Source organism: Ochotona princeps, chromosome 1 (assembly GCF_030435755.1).
Source record: "Ochotona princeps isolate mOchPri1 chromosome 1, mOchPri1.hap1, whole genome shotgun sequence".
Lineage (NCBI taxonomy): Eukaryota > Metazoa > Chordata > Mammalia > Lagomorpha > Ochotonidae > Ochotona > Ochotona princeps.
Window position 1 is genome coordinate 101,935,481 of NC_080832.1, and position 24,887 is coordinate 101,960,367.

Below are 24,887 nucleotides of genomic sequence, written 5' to 3' on the forward strand. Positions count from 1 at the left end.
GTCACATTGTTAAAGGCTTTTCTTGCTGAGCTGTCTTCCCTTTCCTTGGTTTCCCTCTCTCTTCTTCATTCCTCCTTTCATTTCTTTTCTCTTCACCTGTCCAGAAAATGCTACCCCTCCTCCATATACATGTTGTACCCCCTCACCCTTCCCCCCCCACCCTCCCTGACACTATTTTTTCTCCTCAGGCTTGACAGAGTGCACCTGGGCTCCTTCCTTTCTCTACTCCATCTGAAAAGGATATTTGTATAGGACCTACTGGTTCTCTCCTTTTCTAATAAGCAAGTTGCTCTAGCTCTAAACCATTGTATTTCCATTTCAGGCGAAGCAACTCAAAGTTGAAGAAATGAAATCCCCAAGGAGAACCACTTTGTGCTTCATTTTTGTTGTAATTTATTCTTCCAAAGTTGTGCTGAACTTAGAGTCTGTAGTTTATCCTTTGGTGAGTAAATCCATGTTTGTTCTATTTTTGTTTCATTTCTCTGATTTTCTGAGCATATTGTAGATGGAAAATGTTTTTAATAAACATAAGTTTGTTAAACAGGGGATGGGTAGGAGGTATACTTTAAGAATAAGCGAGGGGTGGGCCCGGCGGCGTGGCCTAGCGGTTAAAGTCCTCGCCTTGAACGCCCCGGGATCCCATATGGGCGCCGGTTCTAATCCTGGCAGCTCCACTTCCCATCCAGCTCCCTGCTTGTGGCCTGGGAAAGCAGTTGAGGACGGCCCAATGCATTGGGACACTGCACCCGCGTGGGAGACCTGGAAGAGGTTCCTGGTTCCCGGCTTCGGATCGGTGCGCACCGGCCCGTTGCGGCTCACTTGGGGAGTGAAACATCGGATGGAAGATCTTCCTCTCTGTCTCTCCTCCTCTCTGTATATCTGGCTTTCCAATAATAATAAAATCTTTAAAAAAAAAAAAAGAAAAAGAATAAGCGAGGGGTGAGGGAGGAGGTGTATTTTAAGAAAATGTTGCAAATGGGGGTAGGGTGATTGAAAATGGATGGTAGTGTGAATACTGGGCCACAACTTGCCATCCTCTGAAATAAGTCATGACACATCAGCGTATGTTCAAGGGAGATTTCCCAGCCTCCTCACCCTAACTCAGCTGCAGTCCCTGAGTCAAAGGCTTCCACTCTGAGAAACTGACAGCAGTGACAGTTAACATCTTTAGAGGATTGAACAGAAGGTATGGTCTCATGGGATTCATGTTAACTTTAGCATCAGTCTAGAGCACATTTCAAAAGACATCAATCTGTGTGTCTGGATGTCACAGTTACAGATTGATATAACGGAGGCCAACACAGATACCTCTAAGATCTCTGCTGATGAGTTATTCCGGTTATCTTGTCTTTGGAACACTGGAGGGAGCTGCGTTTGAGTAAAAGGGGTTGATAAGTAACTCCTTTGTCTTCCCAGGAATTACTAGATTATTCTTTATCTATGCTTCTGCATGTGTCAGAATTAGGGTATACTGTTGATTTGAATCTTATTTGATTGATGATAACAATAGCAGTATTGACTTCTTATGCATGTTATAAAAATGAAATCAGATAATATAAGGATGCTTCAGAAAGTTTATGGAAAATGTGTGCTAGGAAAAATGATATGTAGATTTCAAAAAAAATCTTTGCATGGACATAAATGTCTTCTAATTTCATTTTATTGTGAGTTTTTTAAAGTGACATCATATCTATTAAATGCTTTAGTTCAATGCCTGGAACATGACAGTGCTGTATGTATGTTTTCTATTGTTATGTCTCTCCTTCCCATAGAACTTTTTCTGTTGAGGTAATTTTCCTTGTGTTAGATATTTTAGCTCTCTTTACTTCAGTCTGCCACTGTTTCTAGAATGGCTGTGCTTAATTTTATCATTGTACCTGGTACTTTTGAATCTAAGTTTTTTCTTCTATCCCAATTGTCAATCCTGCTTTTGTTTTTGAGTTTGCCTTATTTTTGTTCGTTTTCCTGTTTTTGTTGAGAATCTAATATGCCATCCTTCTTCAGTTGTTATCTTTGAAAAATACATGTGCTTGAGGTTTACTCCTTTAAACCAAATTTAAAAGAACTTAACTTTGATTAAGTGAGTGTCATTTATTCATATGGGTATGTGGCTGGTATGTTTGGTCTCATTTTTAGAACTTTGCTTTATGACTTTATGCGTTTTCTTCCTCTTTTGGTTGTTGGGATGCTCCTTGCTTCAATGAGGCTTTCATTGTCTTTTCTTTATTTTTCTTGTGATTTGGGGGGTATGCACAGTGTGTCTCTTCCAAACTCCAGTGTGTGCGATACAACCTTTGCCATCATATGAAGTAGCTTGCTCGTACAAATTAAGGGTGGAAATCTTTGCACTTTTTGTGAATTCACATGACTGGTGGAGAGCCCTGGTTATCCAATGTGTGTGGAGAGAATGTCAGGCCTTGAGGTGATCTTAACAGGTGGAATTCAGCTTTGTCTGTGTGTAGTTTCTCAGTATTCATGGCTACAGCAGCACACTCTCTGTGTGCCAGGTCTGCCCTGATAGTAGTCCTGGCAGAGCCTCTCTCTTTGCCTGATGGCACAGACAGTCCAGGGAATATAAAAGTAAATCTTCTGGAATTAATACTAGCATTTGAAGTTCATTTTCCTAGAAACTCTTAACCTTTCCCAGATCTAAAGTGCTGAAGTTTCCTCCCTAGGATTGTCCTTCAAGATACAAAATCCTCAAACAGAGACCAAGGACTTCCATTGGAGAGGGTTGCTTGGGTCTGCCAGATTAGTTTATGCTGCCCTAAACTGCTACCCAGTTTCCACAGCTGACAATGTAGCACCTTAAATGCAACTTTTGGTGATAGGTTTAAAAGAAGGCATATTTATTTATTCATCTGAAAGGCAGAGTTACTGGGTATGGGGTGGGAAAAAAGGGAGGGGAAAAGAGAGGGAGAAAGAGACAGAGAGAGAGAGAGAGAGAGAGAGCACAGTGAGTTGATCCAGGCCAAATAAGGAACCAGGAGTTTCATCTGGAACTTCCATGTGGGTGCAGGAGCGTAAACACTTGGACCATCTACCTGCTTTTCTCAGGCCATTAGCAGGGAGCTAGATTAGAGGTGGAGCAGCCAGGATACAAACAGCACCCATAGGGGATGCCAGCACTGCAGGGAGTGGCTAAACCCACTAGATCACAATGCCAGCCCTCCTTTTTGCAGGCATTTTTACACTATTTTAAAATCCACAACTCAGTATTGTTAAATGTATTAACATGGTTTTTTATCTAGGACTCCAGAACTTTTTCACATTGCAGAATGTAATATACTAGTTCCTCCTGTCTGTCCCGAGTCCTGGGCAAATATTATTTTACTCTCCATCCCTATGCATTTGACTACCTATGATAGCTCGTGTAGGTGAAATCATCAGCTATTCAGATTTTTTTTTGTGGGTGACTTATTTCACTAGGAATAATATCCTTAAGGTTTCTCCATGCTGCAAATTGTGTCACAATACACTTTATTTTTAAAGCTTGCATAATATCCCATTTTCTGCATGCACCACATTTGATTTACTCATCCACCCATCCATAGAAACTTGGGTTGTTCACTAGTGTGAATAATGTTATTATATACTCAAGTTATAAAAACAGGGTGTGAGCATCTGAAATGCAATTATGGAGCCCAGAGACTCCTACATTTTGAAAAGCACATGAATCTGCTTAAGACTTTCTTACAATGTAGATTTTAGTAAGACTGAGATGTATACTCAGGTGTGTCCTTCTGGCAACACTTGCTCCTCTCCAACAATTACCTTAGGAGCAGCAGGGCTGTATTCTCTATTTTGACATTGGCCCATGGGCTTAAGTCTGTGTTTTATCCCTGCTAACTCTGGAAACATCATCACATTTCTCCATTGCTCCAAATCCATTTCCTCTATATAAAACGGGAATAGATACTACCTCCTTCACTGCTTTGCTGTAAGGATATTAAATTATCATACACATTACACTTCAGCAGTGTTACTAGCAAAGAAGCCAATACTTCCAAATTGGTTATTATGTTAAAGACACGTGTAAAATACACTTGTGTTAATGCCCTTATGGGAGGAGACATTCCAGCAGGACTCAGGCTGAGGCCAACTATCTGACGCAAACATTAAATGGATTCCAGGTGAAAAATGGCAGAGTTAGTGACCAGGATCTGGCAGGGGGGGTGAGGTTGGTGCGCTTAGGTGACCATTTTGTTGCTCTACAATTTGCTCCTTCTCCACAGTCTCCTGAACTGGCTGTCCATTCCTTTGCCCTGCCCACACTCTAGGCCGCCCACCCCAGCACCAACAGTTATTTGGAAAGTCATCATGTCTGACAGGTGGGGCTCTTCCTGGAATTAGTGACCTTGTCTCTTCTGGTTGAAGCTCAGCCACCAGGAAATTCCCTCTGGCCAGAGCTGGCCATTGTCACTGAGATCTGGGAGTCAGAGTTGAGGGTTCACTTAGGAGCTCTGTTTTCTTGTTTGGAGTGAACACACAGGTGAGTCCTAGGATCCCATGGTGAGTGCCACCCTGCGCCTAAGATGTTGAGGAAAAGACAGGTGCTAGAGCTGCACACAAGTTCCCCCACACTGCAATGGCATGATGGCTCTGGCAGTGCTTCTTTTTCTGGTGGACCCCAGGCCAGGGGGACCCAGGGGCACTGCACACACCACTCTGGGGACTGCACAGAGCACTCAATGTGTCTCAGCACAGATGCTTTATAATGTGAGAAATAGAAGCTTAGAGAGAGTAGCTGACTTTCCCACCCAGTAAGAAGCTGAGTTGCAGGAGTGCCATCTGCAGCGTGGCTCCTGTCTTTGCTCTACTCAAATCCAGATTGCCTGAACTGACAGGAAGCTCTTTGTCACTTCACAAATCTTGGAAAACCGAGGTCATTTCCCACCACCCCTATGTCCCCCAGAAGCTTTTTGCTCTCAGGATGCATTTCTCCCCACTGTCCACCAACTATCTCCCACAATGATTGGATTGAAAAGAAAAAAGTTATTTCCCCCAGGAATTGTGAATTCTCACTGGACATCAGAAAGAAGGTGAGCGACAGACTATGGAAGCCACTGTTTGCACCAGTGCCCTGAAAGCTTCAGAAGATAACCACAGAAGATTGGCTTCACGTCCAGTGATATGGAGTCTTCCGGGGGAGTATGAAGGCAACAATGGGCATTGTTGGAAAGATGTGTAAGACTGAATTAGAAAACTGAAAAGTTCTTTGATTTTCATACACAACTGACAGTAAGACTGGAAAACAGAGCAACCCCACCTGGGAAAGCTGTTCCAAGGAGACCCATGATAGGCACATTCTCCTGGACTGTCTGAGTCCTCTCTTCCTGGCTCTGAGGAGCAGATGGAGAGATCACCAGCAGCCACTCATTCCCAGGACCCAGGGAGGGTGGAGGCAGGAATGCAGGAAGAACCTTCCTCTGCATGGGCACAAAGCCAAACAGGCTCCAGGGGAAGCTGGATGGGAACCAGCTCTATGCATTGACTTGGCACCTTCAGTTCCTGCTTAGCTTAGTTCCCTTAGAAAACCTTAACTGCCAATGACGCAACAATTGTGCTTCTGAAATTACACTCATTAGTCATCATATCTGCATTTGTTTCTTCAAGAAATGATTAGACATTCCATACAGATAAATGGTGAATCCTGTCACTTTGTTAGGCTGGCCTACCGATGTGTATTCCAATTAACTTTCATGGTTGTCTTCATCATACGTTTTGTGCATTCTTTATGAGGTTTATCCTAATGCAGTTTATGTTTTATTGTTGGGGTTGTAAATAAATGTGTATTTTTCATAACATCGTCTAATTTTTTAAAAAACTTCTTAGTTTTTGACATTCAATATGGTTTGTGGTTGCAATTCTAAAAATATCATGATATTTTCTTCTTTCTTCCTCTTACCATCCTTTCTTCTCCTGTTTTTTAAATCTCTGTAGTTTTTGAGATTGCATATTCTAAATTTGTATTATACTAAAAGGCTTAATACTTCATCAAAACAGAACTTCAACAAGTGAGAAGTAAAAAGGCTATAATTTAGAGAGAATATAGACAATGGCTACAAGCCACAATTAAGTGACAATTTTGCCTAGATACAATGAATTTTAAAGTAGTTACAGTAGATAAAAATATAGCAGCATAATATTCTTAAGCAGTGGTTTGACAAAGATACAAAACAAATTTCACAAAATTATGTCTGCAGCAATACTGATGCACACAGATATTTCTTTTTCAAACCATGGCTCCAACAGGTAAGGTGGAACATGCAGTATTTGTCTTTGCTCATTTCACTCAGCACGGTGTCCTCCTGTTGCATCCATTTTGCTACAGATGGCAGAATTTCATTCTTTCTTTTATTGCTGAAAAATATATCATTCTCTCTCTGTATGTGTGTCACACTTTATTCGTCTGATGATGGATATCTTGTTTGGGTCCATATTCTGGTTATTGTGAATAGTGCATGTTTTTTTTTTTTAAGATTTATTCATTTTATTACAGCCAGATATACACAGAGGAGGAGAGGCAGAGAGGAAGATCTTCCATCCCATGATTCACTCCCCAAGTGAGCCACAACGGGCCGGTGCGCGCCAATCCGAAGCCGGGAACCTGGAACCTCTTCCAGGTCTCCCACGCGGATGCAGGGTCCCAAAGCTTTGGGCTGTCCTCAACTGCTTTCCCAGGCCACAAGCTGGGAGCTGGATGGGAAGTGGAGCTGCCGGGATTAGAACTGGTGCCCATATGGGATCCAGGGGCTTTCAAGGCGAGGACTTTAGCTGCTAGGCCACACCACCGGGCCCTTGAATAGTGCATGTTTACAACAATGCGTTGTAACAGTGGTGTGGGTATCTTTTTCATACAGTATATTCCTGTCTTTCAGATATATACTCAGGTAGTGTAACTGCTGGATTATGTGGCAAGTTTATTTCTAGGATTCTTGTTTGCTTGTTTGTTTTAAAAACTCCACATTCTTTTTCGTAGTGGCTGAACTAGTTTATAGTGCCTCCAACAGTGTATAAGTATTCCACTTTCCCCACATTCTTGACAGCATTTGTTAGTTTCTGTGTTTTGGGTTTTAGCTGACAGGGTGAATTGATATCACTTTGGTTTTGATTTTCATTTCCTTGTGTAGTAGTGATATTGAACATTTTTTCATATTTCTGTTGGCTATTAGCTTTTCTGAAAATATGATTGGAAAAAATTAAAGCCATTTGCCAATTACTTAAGTTGTTGAGTTTCTTAAGTTACTAATATATTCTTGATATTAATCCTTTCTAAGGCATCTTACAAAATATTTTTTCACATTCTGTTGATATATCTTCACTTTATTGACCATTTCCCTTGCTGTGTAAAAGTGTCTAAGTTTCATACAATGTAATTTATTTAATCTTACTTTTATCATCTGTGCTTTGGGAGTCTTGTCCAAATAGCCATCCCCTATGCCAATGTCTTGGAGTGTTTCCCTTATGTTTATTATTTTTTTAAAAATATTTATTTATTTTCACTGGAAGGGCAGATTTACAGAGAAGGAGAGACAGAGAAATCTTTCATCTACTCATTTACTGCCCAAATGGTTGTAACTGTTGGAGCTGAGCCAATCTGAAACCAGGAACTTCTTCCTTGGTCTCCTATGTGGATATAGGGTCCCCATGTAGCTTTTTGGACTATCCTCCACTGCTTTCCCAGGCCACAAGCAGGGAGCTGAATGGGAAGTGGAACAACAAGGACATGAACCAGTGCCCATATGGGATTCTGGCACCTGGAGGTAGAAGATTAACCAGTTGAGCCATTGTGCCAGCGCCTTTCCTATGTTCCAATTTTGTGGTCTCAGGTCTTAAATTTAGTCCTTTGATCCATCTTGAGAATAACTAAAATTTTGTAATAGCTTGCTGTATGTCATGTCACGGTGTACTTAGTTCTCATAGAAATCTTATGATGCTAGAACTATTTTTATTTCCGTTTTACAGAAAGGAAAACTGAGGCGCATTTAAGATAAGGAACTTCCCACAGGTCATAGAACTGGTATGTGGCACAGTCTTCTGCCCATATAGCCTGACTCAACTCTGGAGGTGGCGTCTTAGCCCTTATCACAGAAACTAGCATTAAAACCATCCAGAATAAAGAGGAACAGAGGAAGGAAAAAGACAAAAACACCTCCCAAACATGCACAGTGATTAAACGGCCCTCAATACGGCAAAATTAGTGAGCTGGGCATGGGCTAAGCTCTGAGAGGAGGTTGTGAATCTTGACTAAACGGTCAGTGACATGACTCAGGGTTCACATATTAGCCAGAGAGCACAGGTTTACAACATCATTAATTACGGTTCTTGACAGGACTCAAATGGCAGGAACACTGAGAAGCTCAGATATGAGGATTTCTTCCACCCCCGGACCGACAGGCTGGTCTATAGAAATATACTTCTAGGTCACACTGCAGAACTGACTCTGTTTCCTCTCCCCACCAGTTGCCCTTTGCCTACCATCTACTGGGCACTTGGTGCTAAACCAAATCTGCAGCCTTAAGCTCAGCTCTAACACTGAGGACTGTATGAGTAGCAGACCCTAGTGGCAAAAAAAAAAAAAACTTTTCTAACACGAACTGATGATTTTCAACAATGTTCTTTCAGAGTCTCCATGAACATGATCCAGCTAATGAAGAGCTACTAAGGCAAAAACGAGTTGGTAAGTGAAATCTTTGTTTGGCAATATCTTCTGTAAACACAGTCAAATAAGAAAGGTTGTAACTTTTTGGAATCTTGTGATGCACATAATTTAATTCCCCAGTACCTTCTGGTTAAACAGTACAATTCTGCTAAAATAATTACAAAGCATTCCATCCTCTATTAAATGACTCTCAACGGACTGTAGCAACATGCTAGACTTAGCGCTTTGTCTCCTGTCACCACTGTCACTCCTCACATCACCAAGATTTCCCTAAGGCCTTCTCCTCCACTGCCCTTTGCCATAACCGAAAGATGTCTTTTTCTACGCTCAACTCAGCAGGCTTTCCTTTTTGCTTTCTTGTTCTCTTTTTATTTTCCCAACTACTTCTGTCACTCAGCAGTTTATTTTGTGGGTCAACTTGAGCATGAATCTCAAGTCCTAAAGGAGTTTCCCCTAGACCCTGAGGAAGCGGTATGGACAATGTCAACCTCTGCCCAGTGGAGGGTGGAGACAGGCAGGCAGTGATCATTGCCAAACTATCAGCATCTCTGGCCAAGTGCAGCACCCAGCTTGTACATCTCCAGGCTGGTTTTTTTTTTTTTTTTTTTTTTTTAATTTTTCTTTCACCAGGGCCTGGTTCTCCCATTCCTAGTAATAGCGACCTTTGAAAACCTGCTATTACCCAAGATGAAACCAATCCTGGACGTCCGTCACCTTGAATATGCAAGTCAGTCTTCTCATGCCTCATCAAGTCCCTTATGCTTTTTCCACTTCATCTCTTTCAGTCATTTTCACATGGCCGATGCCCTGCTTATTGTTCCCTTTTATGTATGTGGGAGATTCCTGCTTAAAACTTGGGTTGCACTGGGTGCTGCAAACTCTGAGGCTGCCAGGGACTGTTTCCGTTGGGTTCCTTCACTACCCTTGATGAATTTCCCTATCCCAAGATTTGTCCCAGTGTGTATTTGTTCATTTCACTTCCTGTTGGCCTTCCCGAGTAGATGTGGACACCCTAACTGCTCTTCATCTCCATAATAGCCAGTGAAGTTTCCTCTTTCATTTGGTGAGGAAATGAAGATCTTCCATATTATGCCATAGCTACCTCTTTCTGAGTTCCTATTGGTAAGGTCCTATTGGCCTCATGGCTATGCTAAATTTTTAGGGGGTAAAGTTTCTTAACCTATCACACTAAGATTGTCTTATCTTCAGGGAGGCTGAGACTTGATCTGTGTAATGATACAGTTAGAGATATCAGGCTATCCCAAGAAAGCATGGTCAGAATAGAGGCATTTGTTACAACTCATAGCAGTGCAGTAACCAGACACAGCTGCTGCTTAACACTTTAAAGAGAATTTGAGGGCCCGGCGGTGTGGCCTAGCGGCTAAAGTCCTTGCCTTGAAAGCCCCGGGATCCCATATGTGCGCCGGTTCTAATCCCGGCAGCTCCACTTCCCATCCAGCTCCCTGCTTGTGGCCTGGGGAAGCAGTCGAGGACGGCCCAAAGCATTGGGACACTGCACCCACGTGGGAGACCTGGAAGAGGTTCCAGGTTCCCGGCATCGGATTGGCGCGCACCGGCCCGTTGTGGCTCACTTGGGGAGTGAATCATGGGATGGAAGATCTTCCTCTCTGTCTCTCCTCCTCTCTGTATATCTGGCTGTAATAAAATGAATAAATCTTTTAAAAAAAAAAAGAGAATTTGACCACGGTGTATTCAGCTCTTAATATATTCATAGATCCCTCATTCTTTCCCCTACTTTCTCCTTCCCTCCCCTCCCTTTCCTGCTCTCTCCTCCCCTCCCCTGAAATGTTCATAGATCCCCTTTTTACTCTTTTCTCCTGTTTGCTCCTCTCTTCTCTACTCTCCTCTGTTCCCCTCCTTTCCCCTTGCCTCTCTTCTTTTCTCCTCTCCTCCCCCTCCTCCCCCTCACTTCCCCTCCTGTTTCCTCCTATCCCTTTTTTCTTTTATTTACTTTTCCTTCCTTGCTTCTCTTCTCTTCTCTTTTTTATTTTGCCTTTAATTAATTAGCCCTATGGCATCCCCCTTTCTGTTTCTCCTCTTTCCCTGAGTGCATGGCAGCCCAACCCAGACGTGCTGTGTTCTAAAGCCAGAATCCTCCTCACCTCTGCCTCACACTGAAAACTGCTCAAACCCTCCATACCCCATGGGGGGAGGGGGGGACAGAGCCAGAGATGTGCCCAGTTGGTGTTATTCTTTTAAAATCACAGTGTTTTCCCCAGGTTTCTGCCAATTTCTTTTAGGGCTCAGGCTCCGAACTTCCTCTGGAGCAGATGGTTACCCTACAGCTGTAAAAGTAACGTCTTCCTGCCCTTCCGGACTCAACTGTTTATGGCCCACTGGTGACAGTGTGAGGAGGTAGCCTTTGGGGAGGAAACTGCTTCTACATCTAAGAATTTTTCCAAAAATTTTCCAGGCACAATTTCATTAAAAACAATTGCATCAATGACAAATCATGAAAACATGTTTTCCATTTATTAGACATGGTCATCTGTTCTCTTGACCTGCTAGAAGGGAGTAAAGAATTGATCCATTATCTGCAAAACAGTGATTGGCTTTGGTACTTTTTTTTTCAAAACCTCTAAACCTTTATTGCTGATTAGTAGAAACAAACAGCGATCTACAATGGCAGTGAGAAGGGGAAGGGCCCTGACAAGGAGGACACTTCCCTGCTTGGGCCCAGACTGCATAGTGCCAGCTCCAGCTGGGCCAGCGTGGCTGGTCCTGGGACCACAGGTGTCCCTGGGGCTGCAGCTCCATCACAGAAGAGTGCTTGGACAGGGTGCCGGGTGCTTGGGCTGCTGTCACAGGACAATCTTGAAGGAGCTGGCAAAGTCCTGTAAACGGCTTTGGTACTTTTACAAATCCGCTGAAGTGAGGAATGTCATGTGAAGGCCCAGGAGCTAGGTCCCCAGAGATCAGGATTGTAAATTACAGTTTAGAGCATGACTTTCCAGGACAATGAAGAAACAAGGGAAAGGAATGTTATATTGGGCAGGATGCCACAGGGAGGTGTCTGGGCCCTTGGTGTGTAAACTAAGTGAGATGTTATGGTTGGTCTCTAGTTTTCTGAGTGGCATTCCCTCTCACATACATGCTCATTGTTCTGACACCTTGATGGCACTGGGAATTGAAGGTCCAAGAGAAAAATAATTGAATCAAGAATTTTCTCTTGAGTCACTGAACTGAATCTTTAGGGTTTGAATTCAGTAATTTTAAAGTTAGAAGCCATACTTACATTTATTGTTAGCACAATATGAATCTCCGCCCAGGTCTGTTCCATTGCCTTACTTGCCTATTGATACCTAATTTCTTTGGTTTGCTGTGAGATCTGCATCCACAGAATCAATTGCAAGTTGAAAATAGTAAAATTTTATCTCTGCAAACTTATGGTTTCTTACCATAATTTTTAAGCAGTACAGTATAAGAAATATCGATATAATACCTACATTTTGTTATATATTTTGAGCAACTCTGAGATTATTTAAAACACAAAGGAGAATGTGGATAGCTAATACTCAAGTAATACACTGTTTTATGTAACTTGAGCATCTCCAGCAGGTCCTGAGTCCAATCTCCTGCAGGTCCTGAAGGATGACTGTACATATGTTACATATTTTCCATTTGGGTATCCCGCTCACATGTCACACACATACACACATACATCTTAGAGTTGCTTCCTGACAGTTTATGGAGGGGATTGGATAATGTAATGTCCAAATTACTTTAGAAATGGTAGTAGCATTGTCTAGTTTATCTTCTTCTTATGACCATTTATTAAAAAATGAAAATAAATCCCAAACCAACTGATTTTTTGGTAATTATTACATTGCCTTTGAAAGGTGTAATGCATCCCTAACACAAAGAAGAGTCTAGTTAAAGGCAAGAAGGTAAATGTCATAGAACCTGAAACATCACTGTGATGGAAATACTTGCACAAACACCCCGAGGCCCACTGCAAGCAGGAATGTGGAGCTCCCTTCTCAAGCAGAGTGGCTGCTGTGGAGCAGATGCAAATCAGAGTAGACCAAAGATCCAGAATTAGGTTGTTATTACATCAGGAAGTGGATTGTAGGTCAGTCAAGGGATTACCCACAGTGAAGTGACTGCTGAAAGTCACCCTAAGTAAAGCAATGATTAGGTGATTAGAGTGAAGGAATCAAAAGAAGAAATCAGTACCTGGGAGACTGGCTAGGAGGCTCCACAACCTGGAGATGTCACCATGGACATGGTGTAGGATAGGAAAGATGCAGAGGTAATGTTTGCCAAGGATAATTTGAGAAATGGAATGAGAGGGTGTGGACACAGAGGCAGAATGAAATGAAGGAGACCAATGATCTGCATGATTCTCTGGAAACGGATGGGCCTGAGAAACTGGGTGAAGGAGGCCACAGGTAGAGACTGGGAGTGGGAAGGAAAGGCTTGCACGGGGGGGTTATGCATAAGCTCAAAGCTTAGTTTTTAAGGTGATCTTCATAGTAGACTGGGCATATCTGATTGCACAGAAATAACTCTAATATCAGTTTGCTAAGTGCTTCTCTCCAAGTTCCTGCGCTTGATTGGAAAGAATCTTGGGCCTGGCACTGGAAGTCCCATCATTTCTGTTTTGGCTTAACCGAATGATTGGTAGGAGACAAAATAGCCAGAGAGGGAGGTTCAAGATGTCCAAATCCTGCTTTAACCATGCTGCCCTTTCCACACCTATTTAGCCTGTGCAAGATTCCTACCATATCAGGTTGCTGACTGCCCACATGCATATCCTGACCTGCAGACCTTTTCTGATCTGTGTATTTCCCAGCCTGAGGTCTTTGGGATTTTCATAGACATATTAATGGCAAGATGCATGTAGTGCTCTGGACAAGTAGTGATGATAGTGGACTGAGAGGAAGGGATCAACGCTTTCTGGCAGGTGCAAGAATTTGATGTTAAGTTTGACCCTGAGGGCTAAGGGTGATTTGATTTTTTTTAAAAAAATGATCCTGCTTAATGCTATTTTTTTCATTGAAATGTTTATTCTATGTGAGTGATAGGGAGAAAGACAAGACTGAGATAGAGTGACCTCCCATCCTTTGGTTCACTCCCTAAATGCCAAGAAATCAATCTGGCTCTCCTACATGGATGGCAGGGATCCAAGCGCTTGAACTGTACCCTCCTGTTGCTTAGGGTGTGAATTAATTAGCAGGAAGCTGGAATTAAGTGCAAAACTAAGACTCAAACTCAAGCATGCTGATGTGGGATATAGACAACCAGGCTGTATGTTAACCACTCACCAAACACTCACCCCTAATATTCTTGTTTGTTTTTTTCTAATTGAGCCCTTATTAGATTAGCATTTGTTTTTATTGACTTACCAACATACAACTGCATAGACTATATTGTGGTATTTATTATAACTGAAGATTTTACTACTGGCTGTTGAGACACTTTGAAAGAGATTTTCATATAGGATCTCAACTCCTGCTGAGAAAGTATTACACCTAATTGACAAATGAACAAAGGGTGACTCATGGATTTAAATGAACTTCCTAGGTAAGCAAGCATTCTATCCCACTGTCTCTGTTGTGCTCTGAGATGAGAATCATAGTTTCAACATGTGTTTCTGGTTTTTGTGTTTGATTCTACATGGTTTTTGGAGCAGCGTTAGAGGCACATGAAGACAGACAAGCTTGTCTTTATCTCATGAAGGAATGAACTGTTTATGTATACCAAGGTAACTAGATGAGCTGAGTATATGGACGACCAGAGGAATCTGTTCTCTTCCGGCTTCATGTGCTATGATGCAGTGCAAATCACCCTCTCCTCTACCCACACCTGTCAAGTTCTGGTGATTTTCTTTAACATGAATAAACTTTTCTAAAACCCCAAGGAAGAACAGACTTAAATCTATCTGCCAACTAACGGCACAGGAAGCGAGAGACAATGTTGCCAAGTTGCTGCCCTTTAGAACATATGAGAAATAGTTTTTGAGATTTACTTGCTCTGAGGAAGAAGAGAGATAAATTATCAGTGATAATGAAGTGTTGTCCTTTTAGGTCCAGAGAAAACTGCCCCAGCCCTACTCCAGCCCTATTTTCTTTGGGTGAAACTAGGAACCTTGTTCTCTTGGACATGGGAGATTAATTTTATGTGTCAACTTGGGCTTGACGCTGAGAAACCATAGTTTCCATGAATGTTGCCAGGCAAAATCATCTTGTTTGCTTAAACAGCTGTGATTAAGACCCGGAGTTGCTTGTCAAAGTTTGTGGCCAACTTTCCAGAAATGTCTCTTTAAGATAAGTGCTGTGGGGATGGTGATGCTTATGGGAAAGGGGAAGGGGGAAATCCTGATTGGTTTGTGCCTCCCGGGTCTGCTGATAGGCTTTCAGCTATAACACTGGTGACACCTGGGATTTGGTACCTTCCATGGCAGGGTACCATTGAGCCGGAATTGTCCAGACAAACAATCCCTGGGATAAAGGAGCCTGGGAAAAAGAAAATATGTGTAGTCATCAGGAATCAGGTGGCACAGGGCAGCCAAGAAGGGTGGAAGGGCATCTAAAATACACGCAGACAAGTGGAGGAGTCATTCTCGTGCGTGTGTGTGTGTGCGTGTGTGTGTGCGCGCGTGTGCCTTGTAGCTTGAAGCAGGGTGAAGAGCATTGCTTTCCCAGGCTTTGAAGGTTTAAAGGGAGAGGAAGGTGAGGAATGGCATTTCTAAGCCATGAGCATGAGCTTCTGACACCACCCAAATGAATCTTGTGGCACTTACATTCAGCAGTCTTTCCCTTCAAGCCAGGCAATCACACTGTTTCTATGACACCATTGTAGAATCTGGAGGAGAAGGAAAGACCCTCTGGGCGGTGTCTGTGTGATGTTCCCAAAACAGGGTTTTTGTTCTTGTTAACGCTTTTGGGTTATAATCCAGAGCTTCTGTTGGTTCACCCATCACTTCACTCCAGACTCTATTCAAAGTTTACCTTCTAGAAAAGTCTTCGCTAACCCTTCCATAGGAAGCAACGCCCTAGCCATCTTGTCTGTGTGCCTGTAACGCAGACTTCTTGGCTCTCTCTTAGTCCTCCGGGCCCTAAGAAACCACCTGATATAAAGTATAAACTTATCATTTACCTCCAGCATAAGGGTGGAAGGTCCCAAAAGGCTTGTCTTGTCTTCTTTGGTTGACATCCAGCACAGTTTCAGGAAATAAACACTTGAGAAGTAGGTAAATTACAAGTTACCAAAAAAGAACAGACTAATGAACCTAGCAAGACTTCATATCAATATCGTGTGTATACAACAGAGTCGCAAGGCATTTTCCTGAATGTGGGTTTCTAAGGATCTGTTATGCTGAATAGAAGTTTTACACAATTTTTCATGTATTAATAATAAGTCAATAAATTTGTCCTTGAGCTTGATTTCCAATTTTATTTTAGTAATTATACATCAAGTTCTAAAGACATTTGACAATAATGCTTTATGTTTTATGATGTCTTAGAGTTTACAAAATGACCATTTTTGTTATCTTTTTCCGTTTGAACTATGGCTTGGAATTATTAATAACAAGTGAGCTTTGGAGTCAGCACTTGCTTTTAATGTGGCTTTAACTCCTGGGATATCAGTTTTTCTGTCTGCAAAAGTTAAGTGTTCACACGGTCGTCAGAGCCCTAGAAACTGTTGTGTGATGAGTAAATGGTAACTAATGGTAACTAATATTATTTTCATCTTCCATTCATCCATTCAATTTCAGCAAAATTCAGTTCCCCTAAAGTTGAAAGAGGGAAAATAAGGCCCCTGCATACATCTGAGAACTACAAGATTGCCCCAGTCGTTTGGGTAGGCAGTGTCTGAAACAGAAAGCAAAGCAAAAGCAACAAGAATGAGGCTAATGGCAGCTGTCCAAGATTGTTTTTTCATTTCTTCATTTGATTTAGAATGCTAGACCCAGGGTCGACATGATGTCTCAATTGGCTAATCCTCCATCTGCAAGCACTAGTATTCCACCATCCATGAAATCACCATGTGCTTTCTAGGCATTGGCTTGCTGTACGGTTACACCTGCAAAGAACACATGGAGAGGGGCTTTAGGCCAACGAGGCCCCTCCACTCAGACAGGCACAGATATCAGTCTGGGATCAGAGCTTGGGAGGCAACAAAACAAATGATGAAATAAGGGATGGTTACCAACCCCACCCATCTCAAAACCAGCCACCATCCAGGAAATCCTGTTTACATTCCTGGGAGGAGAGCAGACTGGCCTCAGCCAAAAGGATCCCAGGGCCGGTGAATGCTCTGGAGGGAATAAACACTGCAGCACTACTTTTTCAGGGAAAGAGAATGTGCTCTAAGACAGAGTTCACAAATAGCGTGCAGCCATCCTCCTTGGGAGTGTTCCTGGGGGAAAAACAAAAATGTGCGCAGAGTTAGAATTTTAAGAACTGAAATGAGCAGTTCTTCTAGGAAGATTTTTTTTTTTAATCATAAAACCCATGTGACAACCAAAACTAATACAGGAAAATTGAAGTAATGTTGTAGAACCATGATAGGCTGAAATTGTGCATCAAGTTTTATTTAATTTTTTTAATAATCTACTAGGAGCTTGTGTGTGTGTGTGTGTGTTTTAAGGATAAATTTTGTTTGAAAGGCAGAGCAACAGAGAAGGAGGGAGAGATATCTTCTGTCTGCTGGTTCATTTCCTAATGGCTTTAATAGCCAGGGCTGGGCTGGATTGAAGCCATGAACCAGAAACTCCATCTAAGTCTCAAATATTTGGGGACCAAATATTGGGTCACCTTTTGCTGCCTCCCCGGTGCATCAGAAGGGAACAGGATTTGATGTTAGCAGCCTAAACTTGAACAGGTATTCCAGTAAGGGATGGCTACGTTAAAGATGACGCATCTCAAGCTCCTGCAGCACAGTGCCAGTCCCACACATCGGACCATAGAACACACTTCCATTTCCCTGTGGAATCTCCATATAAAGAAGAAATATACCCTAAAATGCAGCCTTAATTTTAGGAAAATCTACTCAAAATTTCGAGTTGGAGTTAAGACCACCAAGTTGAATGATTCCGAAATGAAAGAATTCTTTCAGCAAAGTTGACAGCTAAAAATGACCCAATAAGATAAGCATGGTTTCTAACTCCAAATGGACCAATATCACCATTTTCTCCAAGAAATATTTAACAACTGGAGATCTCTTAAGAAATTGAATATGTTTTAATGGTTCCTGTCAACAGCCCTCAAAACTTCAACAACAAATCCTGCAACTTTGGGAGAAATTTATTTGCCCTTTTAGAAAACAGACATACAATTTAAAATTTACAGCAAAATATACGCATCAGACTTCCACAGTTGACTGAAATTTTTTTTTTTAAGATTTTATTGTTATTGGAAAGCCGGATATACAGAGAGGAGGAGAGACAGAGAGGAAGATCTTCCATCCGATGTTTCACTCCCCAAGTGAGCTGCAACGGGCCAGTACGCGCCAATCCGATGCCGGGACCAGGAACCTCTTCCGGGTCTCCCACGGGGGTGCAGGGTCCCAAAGCTTTGGGCCGTCCTCGACTGCTTCCCCAGGCCACAAGCAGGGAGCTGGATGGGAAGTGGAGCTGCCGGGATTAGAACCGGCGCCCATATGGGATCCTGGGGCTTTCAAGGTGAGGACTTTAGCCGCTAGGCCACGCCGCCGGGCCCGACTGAAATTTTTAAAAAGTAGTTTTGCAAGTGTCCACAGATATTTCCCTCATTTAAAATTGATACAATATGGTATTCTCAATTTGTCTGCATAAAATTTCTAATTATTCAAAGATTCTTAACTACTAACTTAGACTACAACTTCCATTCCGGGTGTATACTCTGGCTAACACTGGCTCAAACATTCTCTCAGTGCAAGAGGGAAATTTGCAGCTTGACGCAGTCACCAACTTTGTAATAAGTTGACTAGGCACGTATTCTTTATGTGATGTTCTCTGTCTTTATGAGTAAGTCTTGAGAAAGGAAGGAAGCAGTTCCTGCCCTTGGGATGCTTACAACTATTGGTCTAGACATGATGTAATATGAGAAGCTATGAGAAATTAAATGTGAAAGAACAAAGACGTGTGTGTGTGTTTCTTGAAGAAATGCAAGGCAATTAAAACTAAAGTATAAGCTTATTTTGATACATAAATATTGAAGTCTGGGGGGAGGCATTTATTTCATGTAGTGGTTAAGGTACTCCTAGGAAGCTTGCATCAGTATTGGAGTACTTGAGATCAAGTCCTGGGTCCTCCTCCAATTTCCTACTAATACACACCCTGGGATGCAGGTGATGATAATTCAAGTGCTCGAGTCCCAAGCATCTACAACTGGAGATGCAGAGGAGTTCTGGAGTTTGGGTGTTGGCTATGGAAGGCAATTAGAGTGTGAACCAGTAAATGGAAGATCTCCCTCTTTGTTCATGCCTGTCTCTCTTCCTGTCTCTGTCTTCCTTGTAATTCTTCCATTGAAATAAAAATAAATAGATAAATAAATAAATACATTTGTGTAGGTGAACTAAAACACGCAGGAAATGCTCATTCTGTGTGTCAGGACAGTGTGTGTCTGTATGGCTAATAAAGTCTGCTAGTTCTTCCTGCTTTCATATTTGCTCCATTATTGTCCATTTTCCACATAGCTTTCCTTGTTCTTTATGGTGGGGGACAAAAGTTGGTGGTAAATACACTAATTTTCTTTTTTGTCTTAAATCAAGGTTTTCACCAGAAATTCTTAAGGATAGATGAGCTCTGCATCCACCTATATGTTTTGCTATTGAAATCTCCATGAATCTTTCTCCATTTGCTGTGGTTAAGTTCTAACATCTTGTTGTGCTTTCTTTCAGTTGCCACTAGCAGACCTACAGCTGAAGAGTACACTGTGGATATTGAGATCAGTTTGGAAAATGCATCCTTCTTGGAGCCTATCAAAACCTACCTGAACAGCCTTAGCTTTCCAATTCCAGGGAACAGCAATGTCCCAGCTGCTGACATTTTAAGCATGGAGGTGACAACAGGTGAGTAACAGGAGACACTTTGCTTTGTCATGGATGACTGGGTACACCAGGAGGAAAGCTAAACTGCTTAGTGTTGGAGTATTTTATACATAGAAGGCAGGTGAAATGATCTAACAGGTCTACTGTGCAGTTCTGTGACTTCAAAGCCTTCCTGCATGGATTTCCTTTTTTAAATGATGACTAAGGGATTTCTTGATAGTTTATATGACGGTTGTCATAAAATGGTTCCAACACATGTTCACATCTTCAAGACAAACCACTGTATCTTCTTTCCCTGGATAATAGGTATAGCAAAAACTGGTCCAAATTTTCAAAAAGGAACAAGCTCCTCTCTTTTTGGCGCGACAGGTCAGAAAGTAATGAGTAGACATATGCCTATGTCACTAAAAGGCATTTAGCAGAAGCTCTCGGGCCACTGACTGGGCTTTCTGATTACTGACTCTTCTAGGTCATGCTAGTTCCAGTGTGTCTCATTGAGTTATCACTTGAGACTGCCATGGAAGCTGTGAAGTGAGACTGCTTTTTGCAAAATGTTACTGTTCTGTAAATTGAACAACACTAGTAGATTTAGATTTTGTTATTTTTAAATGGACTAACAAATATATCTTTGTATTTGAAATTGTTTTCGAAGTATCAAATATTAGTTTATCCCGATATTAAGATTTATTTTATTTTTATTTTTATTACAAAGTCAGATATACTGAGAGGCGGAGAGATAGAGAGGAAGTGGAGCTGCCGGGATCAGAACCAGCGGCCATATGGGATCAAGGCGAGGACCTTAGCCACTAGGCCACGCTGCCGAGCCCAATTTATCCCGATATTAATCTACACATTTCAATTTTTGATTCCAAGTATATAGTACTTGAACTTCATTCCATTTTCCATCAGATTCTATGACTAACAATTTTGTTTAGTGGTTCTCCAATTAGATATCAATGTTCACTATGAGATGTCATATAGGTTTGAGCTAAGGCTTTGTTTACCAAATGGTTTTGCTTGCATAGCTCTTTCTCCACAGAGCATCTCACAAAAATGGGATACTCTGGAACACGTGGAGTAAACATCCCTCAATGTCCCACTTAGCACACACCCTCTGCCTCTGAAATCAGTTCCCCTGATTATAGAGAAAATAGATTGTTCGAAAGATGGTTAATCGATTTTATTTTGTTTTTCAGTTTTTAAGGGAAGCCTTTTATGTCTGTGTGTTGCTAGAAAGAGAATCTGGTAAATAAACCAGGTCAATAAAAATGAAACGTTAACTCATTTGTTTTCCTTGAACAGATTGTGATTATGAATGCTGGAGACTGAGTTGTGAATTTTGTTATATTTACTCAATATAGGTACAAAACAGTATTCAAAACATCCATGGAAAAATGCAGATTGCAAAAAAAGTTTGTATTTCAATGCACTTTATTTTGCACCAGAATGAGCTTACATTTCATTTCATCCCTGAACAACATTTTTAAAAGTACTCTCAAGTTCACAAACTTTCCCGGATTTAATTGTACTACTAGAGAACACATCAAGGGGCTACAGTATGTAAGTCATTTTAGAGACATGGGTAAACAAGGATCTCTTGAAACATGATCACTTTTGGAAAATTTGATTCTTCCAGAAAACTGGTCACTGACATAACTGAGTGCGAATATTTCTGATAGTTAACTGTGAAAAAGGTTGAACAAAATGGATGTTTGCGCATCACAGATTAGCTCTAACTCTTAGGTAACTCAGGACGGACAAGAAAAAGTGGGGATAGTTGACCCCCAGGAGAAGATGGATGGAATGGATATGAAATGCAGGTTGGATGTACAATGTTGCTAAACCTGAGAACCCAAATTATCACCTTCTCCCTCTTTCCATTCTCACACACCTCTTCCAATAGCTTACCTTATAATTCCTTCAAGAAAGATATTTTTAGTAATAATTCTAAAACAAAATTTTAAAGCCAGACACTGCATGTATAGCACTGAATAACATCTGGAACATAGTAGGTGATCTCCAAATCATAGTTGTTGTTTTTTTTTTTCCTGTCCTTCTAAGACATGCTTTTATTTTCTATGGGATGCAAGCATTCTTCAACTAGTCTCCTTAATTATCCCTTGCAGCAAAGAAAAAAAAAAACTACTTTAGCAATGGAAGTTCAGATGAGAAGACAGATTTTGACAATGGAGTTTCTGTTGGCAATCCTCCAAATGACCCTGCTGGTGCCCACCACCCTCCCTGGCAGCACAGACTTCTGTCCCTAATGGTGCTTCCTCTAACCTGCAGTGAGAACATGGGTCTGCATTTGTGTCTCAGGAATCACTGGGACTTAACTGTCCCTTCGGTTTCAGAAACAACTGTTTGGTGACTTTCCTTTGTAAAGGCACCTTTTGAGACTTTGTCTGGACACCCATTTACAGGAAAAACAGTTCCCAAGGATGTGATTGGGTCCGATTGTAGGAATTGATTCAGAGCACTTGGTTTTCAGAGCACACGGGCTGTCCACATTTGACTTGAAATGTTAAAGGTACATCCTCCCACTTTGTTTGTCATCTGGCCAAAGGTTCAATCAGGCTAGAAAATGGTCTTCTGAGCTCTTTCCTGTGGTTGCTGGCAGGTCTCAGCTCCTCACTAGCTGTTGGCTGCAGACCTCAGTTCCTTGCCATGTGGGCTTTTTCTGATCATCCTCATGCCGTGGCAGCCAGCTTTCCCAAAGTGAGTCAAGTGAGGGGAGAGAGGAACACCTGAGCAAAGCTACAGTGTATTGAATTATTAGTCCTCAGAAATACTGTGCTATCATTTCTGCCACATTCTATTAGTCACATAAGGCCAGACCCAATACAGCGTTAGAGGTACCAACCCTAAATACAGCATAAAAGTACCAACCCCAATATAGCATAAGAGGGAAATACCAAAGTGTACTAGTATTCAGAAAATAGCACGGTCAGGAGCCACTTTGCAGCTAGCTGTACACATTCTGTGTCTAGGAATGTGGGAGCAGAGTAGCTGGATGATTCGTCATAGACATTGTTCAACGATCTACTGTCGGGCATCCTCACCTAAAAGGTGACTTGACTGCAATCCCAGCAGTCATTCTTACGGTAGTGAGGTGCTTCATATACACACACGAATACTGACATTTGCAGAAAAGCAATATGGACTTGTAGCATGTATTATGAAGAGATGCTTGCCCATTTCCTTCCATCACTTTCTGTTTGCTGATAGTCTGCAGACCTGCTGGAGATGAAGTTTGGTGCTCCTGTGAGAAAGGATATGGGTGGCCGCAGGAAAGGTGCCTCCATCATCTCACCTGCCAAAAACACAGCAGTTCTGCTCCAGGACACCACTGCAGTTGCCTCAAAGAACTGCCTCCCAATGGACCTTTTTGCCAGTTCCAGGGAGGTAAGTAACTGCTCATTAAGTGTTGAGTAGCTGTTTAACACCTGCTGAAGCAAGTGCTTTCTCTGTTCTTTATGTGCACAAACACTAACATGAGGTTTTTCAATATGGCCTGGTCATTTTCAGCAGATGTTATCCTGAGAATGTCAGTTAGGCTAAATGTGGGCTTTCAAGAAGACCTCAGGAACACATCCTCCGCCCTCTACCGATCCTACAAGACTGACTTGGAAACAGCTGTAAGTTTTGGCTCCAAGACCCTCTTAGGGTTAATCTGAGTCCATTTCATACACCATGGAGTGTGTGCTTTGCTTGCTTGCGATTTATGAATGTGGATTTCAACCTGATTCATACCCTTCTGTGCTGAAATCAGTGTTCGGGGGAGAGTGTGACAGCAGCTTGAATCACGGACAGACTTCTTTGGGTGCATTGGTTGAGACAAGTCAGCTGATATCACTCAGTGAAGCCTTTACTAAGGCACATAAATCTAGAAAACCAGTTTTTTTTCTATACATTTTTGCATACTACATAAATAAAAACACTAATTTTTTTGAACACAGAAGGTTTAACCCACTGTGTACTGTAGGTTGATAGACATTTATGTGACATGTATATTTTTGCATATGAGAAAGCAAAGAGTATCCCATGAGTGTTAATTTTATGCCAGACACTGCGCACTGACTCAGGCCCAGAAAAGCCTCCTGCTTATTCAAGTGGGCCTACAAATGTTACCACTTCCCCTAGGTGTCATGAGGAAGTGCTGGTTCAGAAGCTTGTTGTATCTACAGTTCGCATATAGGCATGGATAGCTACACCCAGCACAAGCACCCTCCTCAAAAACACCACACACTAGGGTACATATTTTAAGGTGCCTGGCATTATATTTAATACATTATAGTCCCTCCTCCCCCTATAAATGTAACTTGTATTAAACAGAATCATCTACAGGTTGTTGTTTAAAGGATCAATGTGGGATAAGAGCACCATTAAAATCCACATTGGCTCAAGTAATGCTGATATTCATCTGATAGCAAGCACATATTTTGGTGGCCATGAGGATCCTATATCTCCAATTATAGGGAATATTATGGAGCTAGGGTCCCTAGTTGCCACCTCAAAAGTGTTCCTTGTCATTGACTGAAAAACCAAAATGTCAGAAACAGGATTCCTTGGAAGGCTTCATTGAACCTCAGCCTCAGTCTCACATGTTTTTATTCAACTTTCGTTCTTTTTGTGCTTTATTGGGATTTGATGCTTCTCCACATCTTCCCACTGCCTCCCCATGTTCTTTCTCGGACATTTCCTTGAATAATATATACTGTAATGCACAAAGTACCGTGCCATTTAATCTAGCGTTTGCTTTTCAGAGAATGGAGACTAAAATCTGTAGCTAGGAATTACTTCTTCAAAGATCTGCTAATGCCAGTGCTAATAAAGTATGCAGGTGGATTTTTTCCCCAGAATAAAAAAGAATATTCACTGTTTACTCTGTTTCAACTCTTTTCACATATCTCTCGGTACACACTGGTACATGACAGTTATCTTGCTTTATATTCCAGTTCTGGAAGGGTTACAGAATTTTACCAGGCTTCAAAATGGTAACTGTAACAGGATTCAGGTAAGAACGTCAGAATTTGCTAATTTCTATTTGATAACAGGGAACACCAGTGAAGGCAGAAAAGCTCATTAGCATGGCATCACCTGGAATGCTCAATTGGAGGTGTTGGTAGAGTTGCACACTAAAGTCAGATTGTAGAGACATGAAGTGAGGATATAATGAGTAACTTATGCCTTACCTGTATACATCCATGCAAAAGGAAGGGGA

At 41.8% G+C, this 24,887-nt stretch overlaps 1 protein-coding gene across 4 annotated transcripts in view; it reads left to right on the plus strand.

Annotated features, from left to right (window-relative positions):
- Positions 1–332: 332 nt before the first annotated feature.
- ADGRF5 (adhesion G protein-coupled receptor F5) overlaps positions 333–24,887 on the plus strand; it is a 52,536-nt gene continuing 27,981 nt past the window's right edge. For 2 of the 4 annotated variants that reach the window (XM_058662273.1, XM_058662277.1), the window contains exons 1-6: positions 333–442; positions 8,629–8,683; positions 19,514–19,684; positions 22,892–23,068; positions 23,192–23,301; positions 24,622–24,680. In XM_058662273.1, coding sequence (XP_058518256.1) covers positions 347–442; positions 8,629–8,683; positions 19,514–19,684; positions 22,892–23,068; positions 23,192–23,301; positions 24,622–24,680 — 668 coding nt within the window. In that variant the 5' untranslated portion in view covers positions 333–346. The remainder of the gene's footprint in view (positions 443–8,628; positions 8,684–19,513; positions 19,685–22,891; positions 23,069–23,191; positions 23,302–24,621; positions 24,681–24,887) is intronic. The other 2 variants (XM_058662275.1, XM_004590423.3) reach the window with 1 other exon arrangement.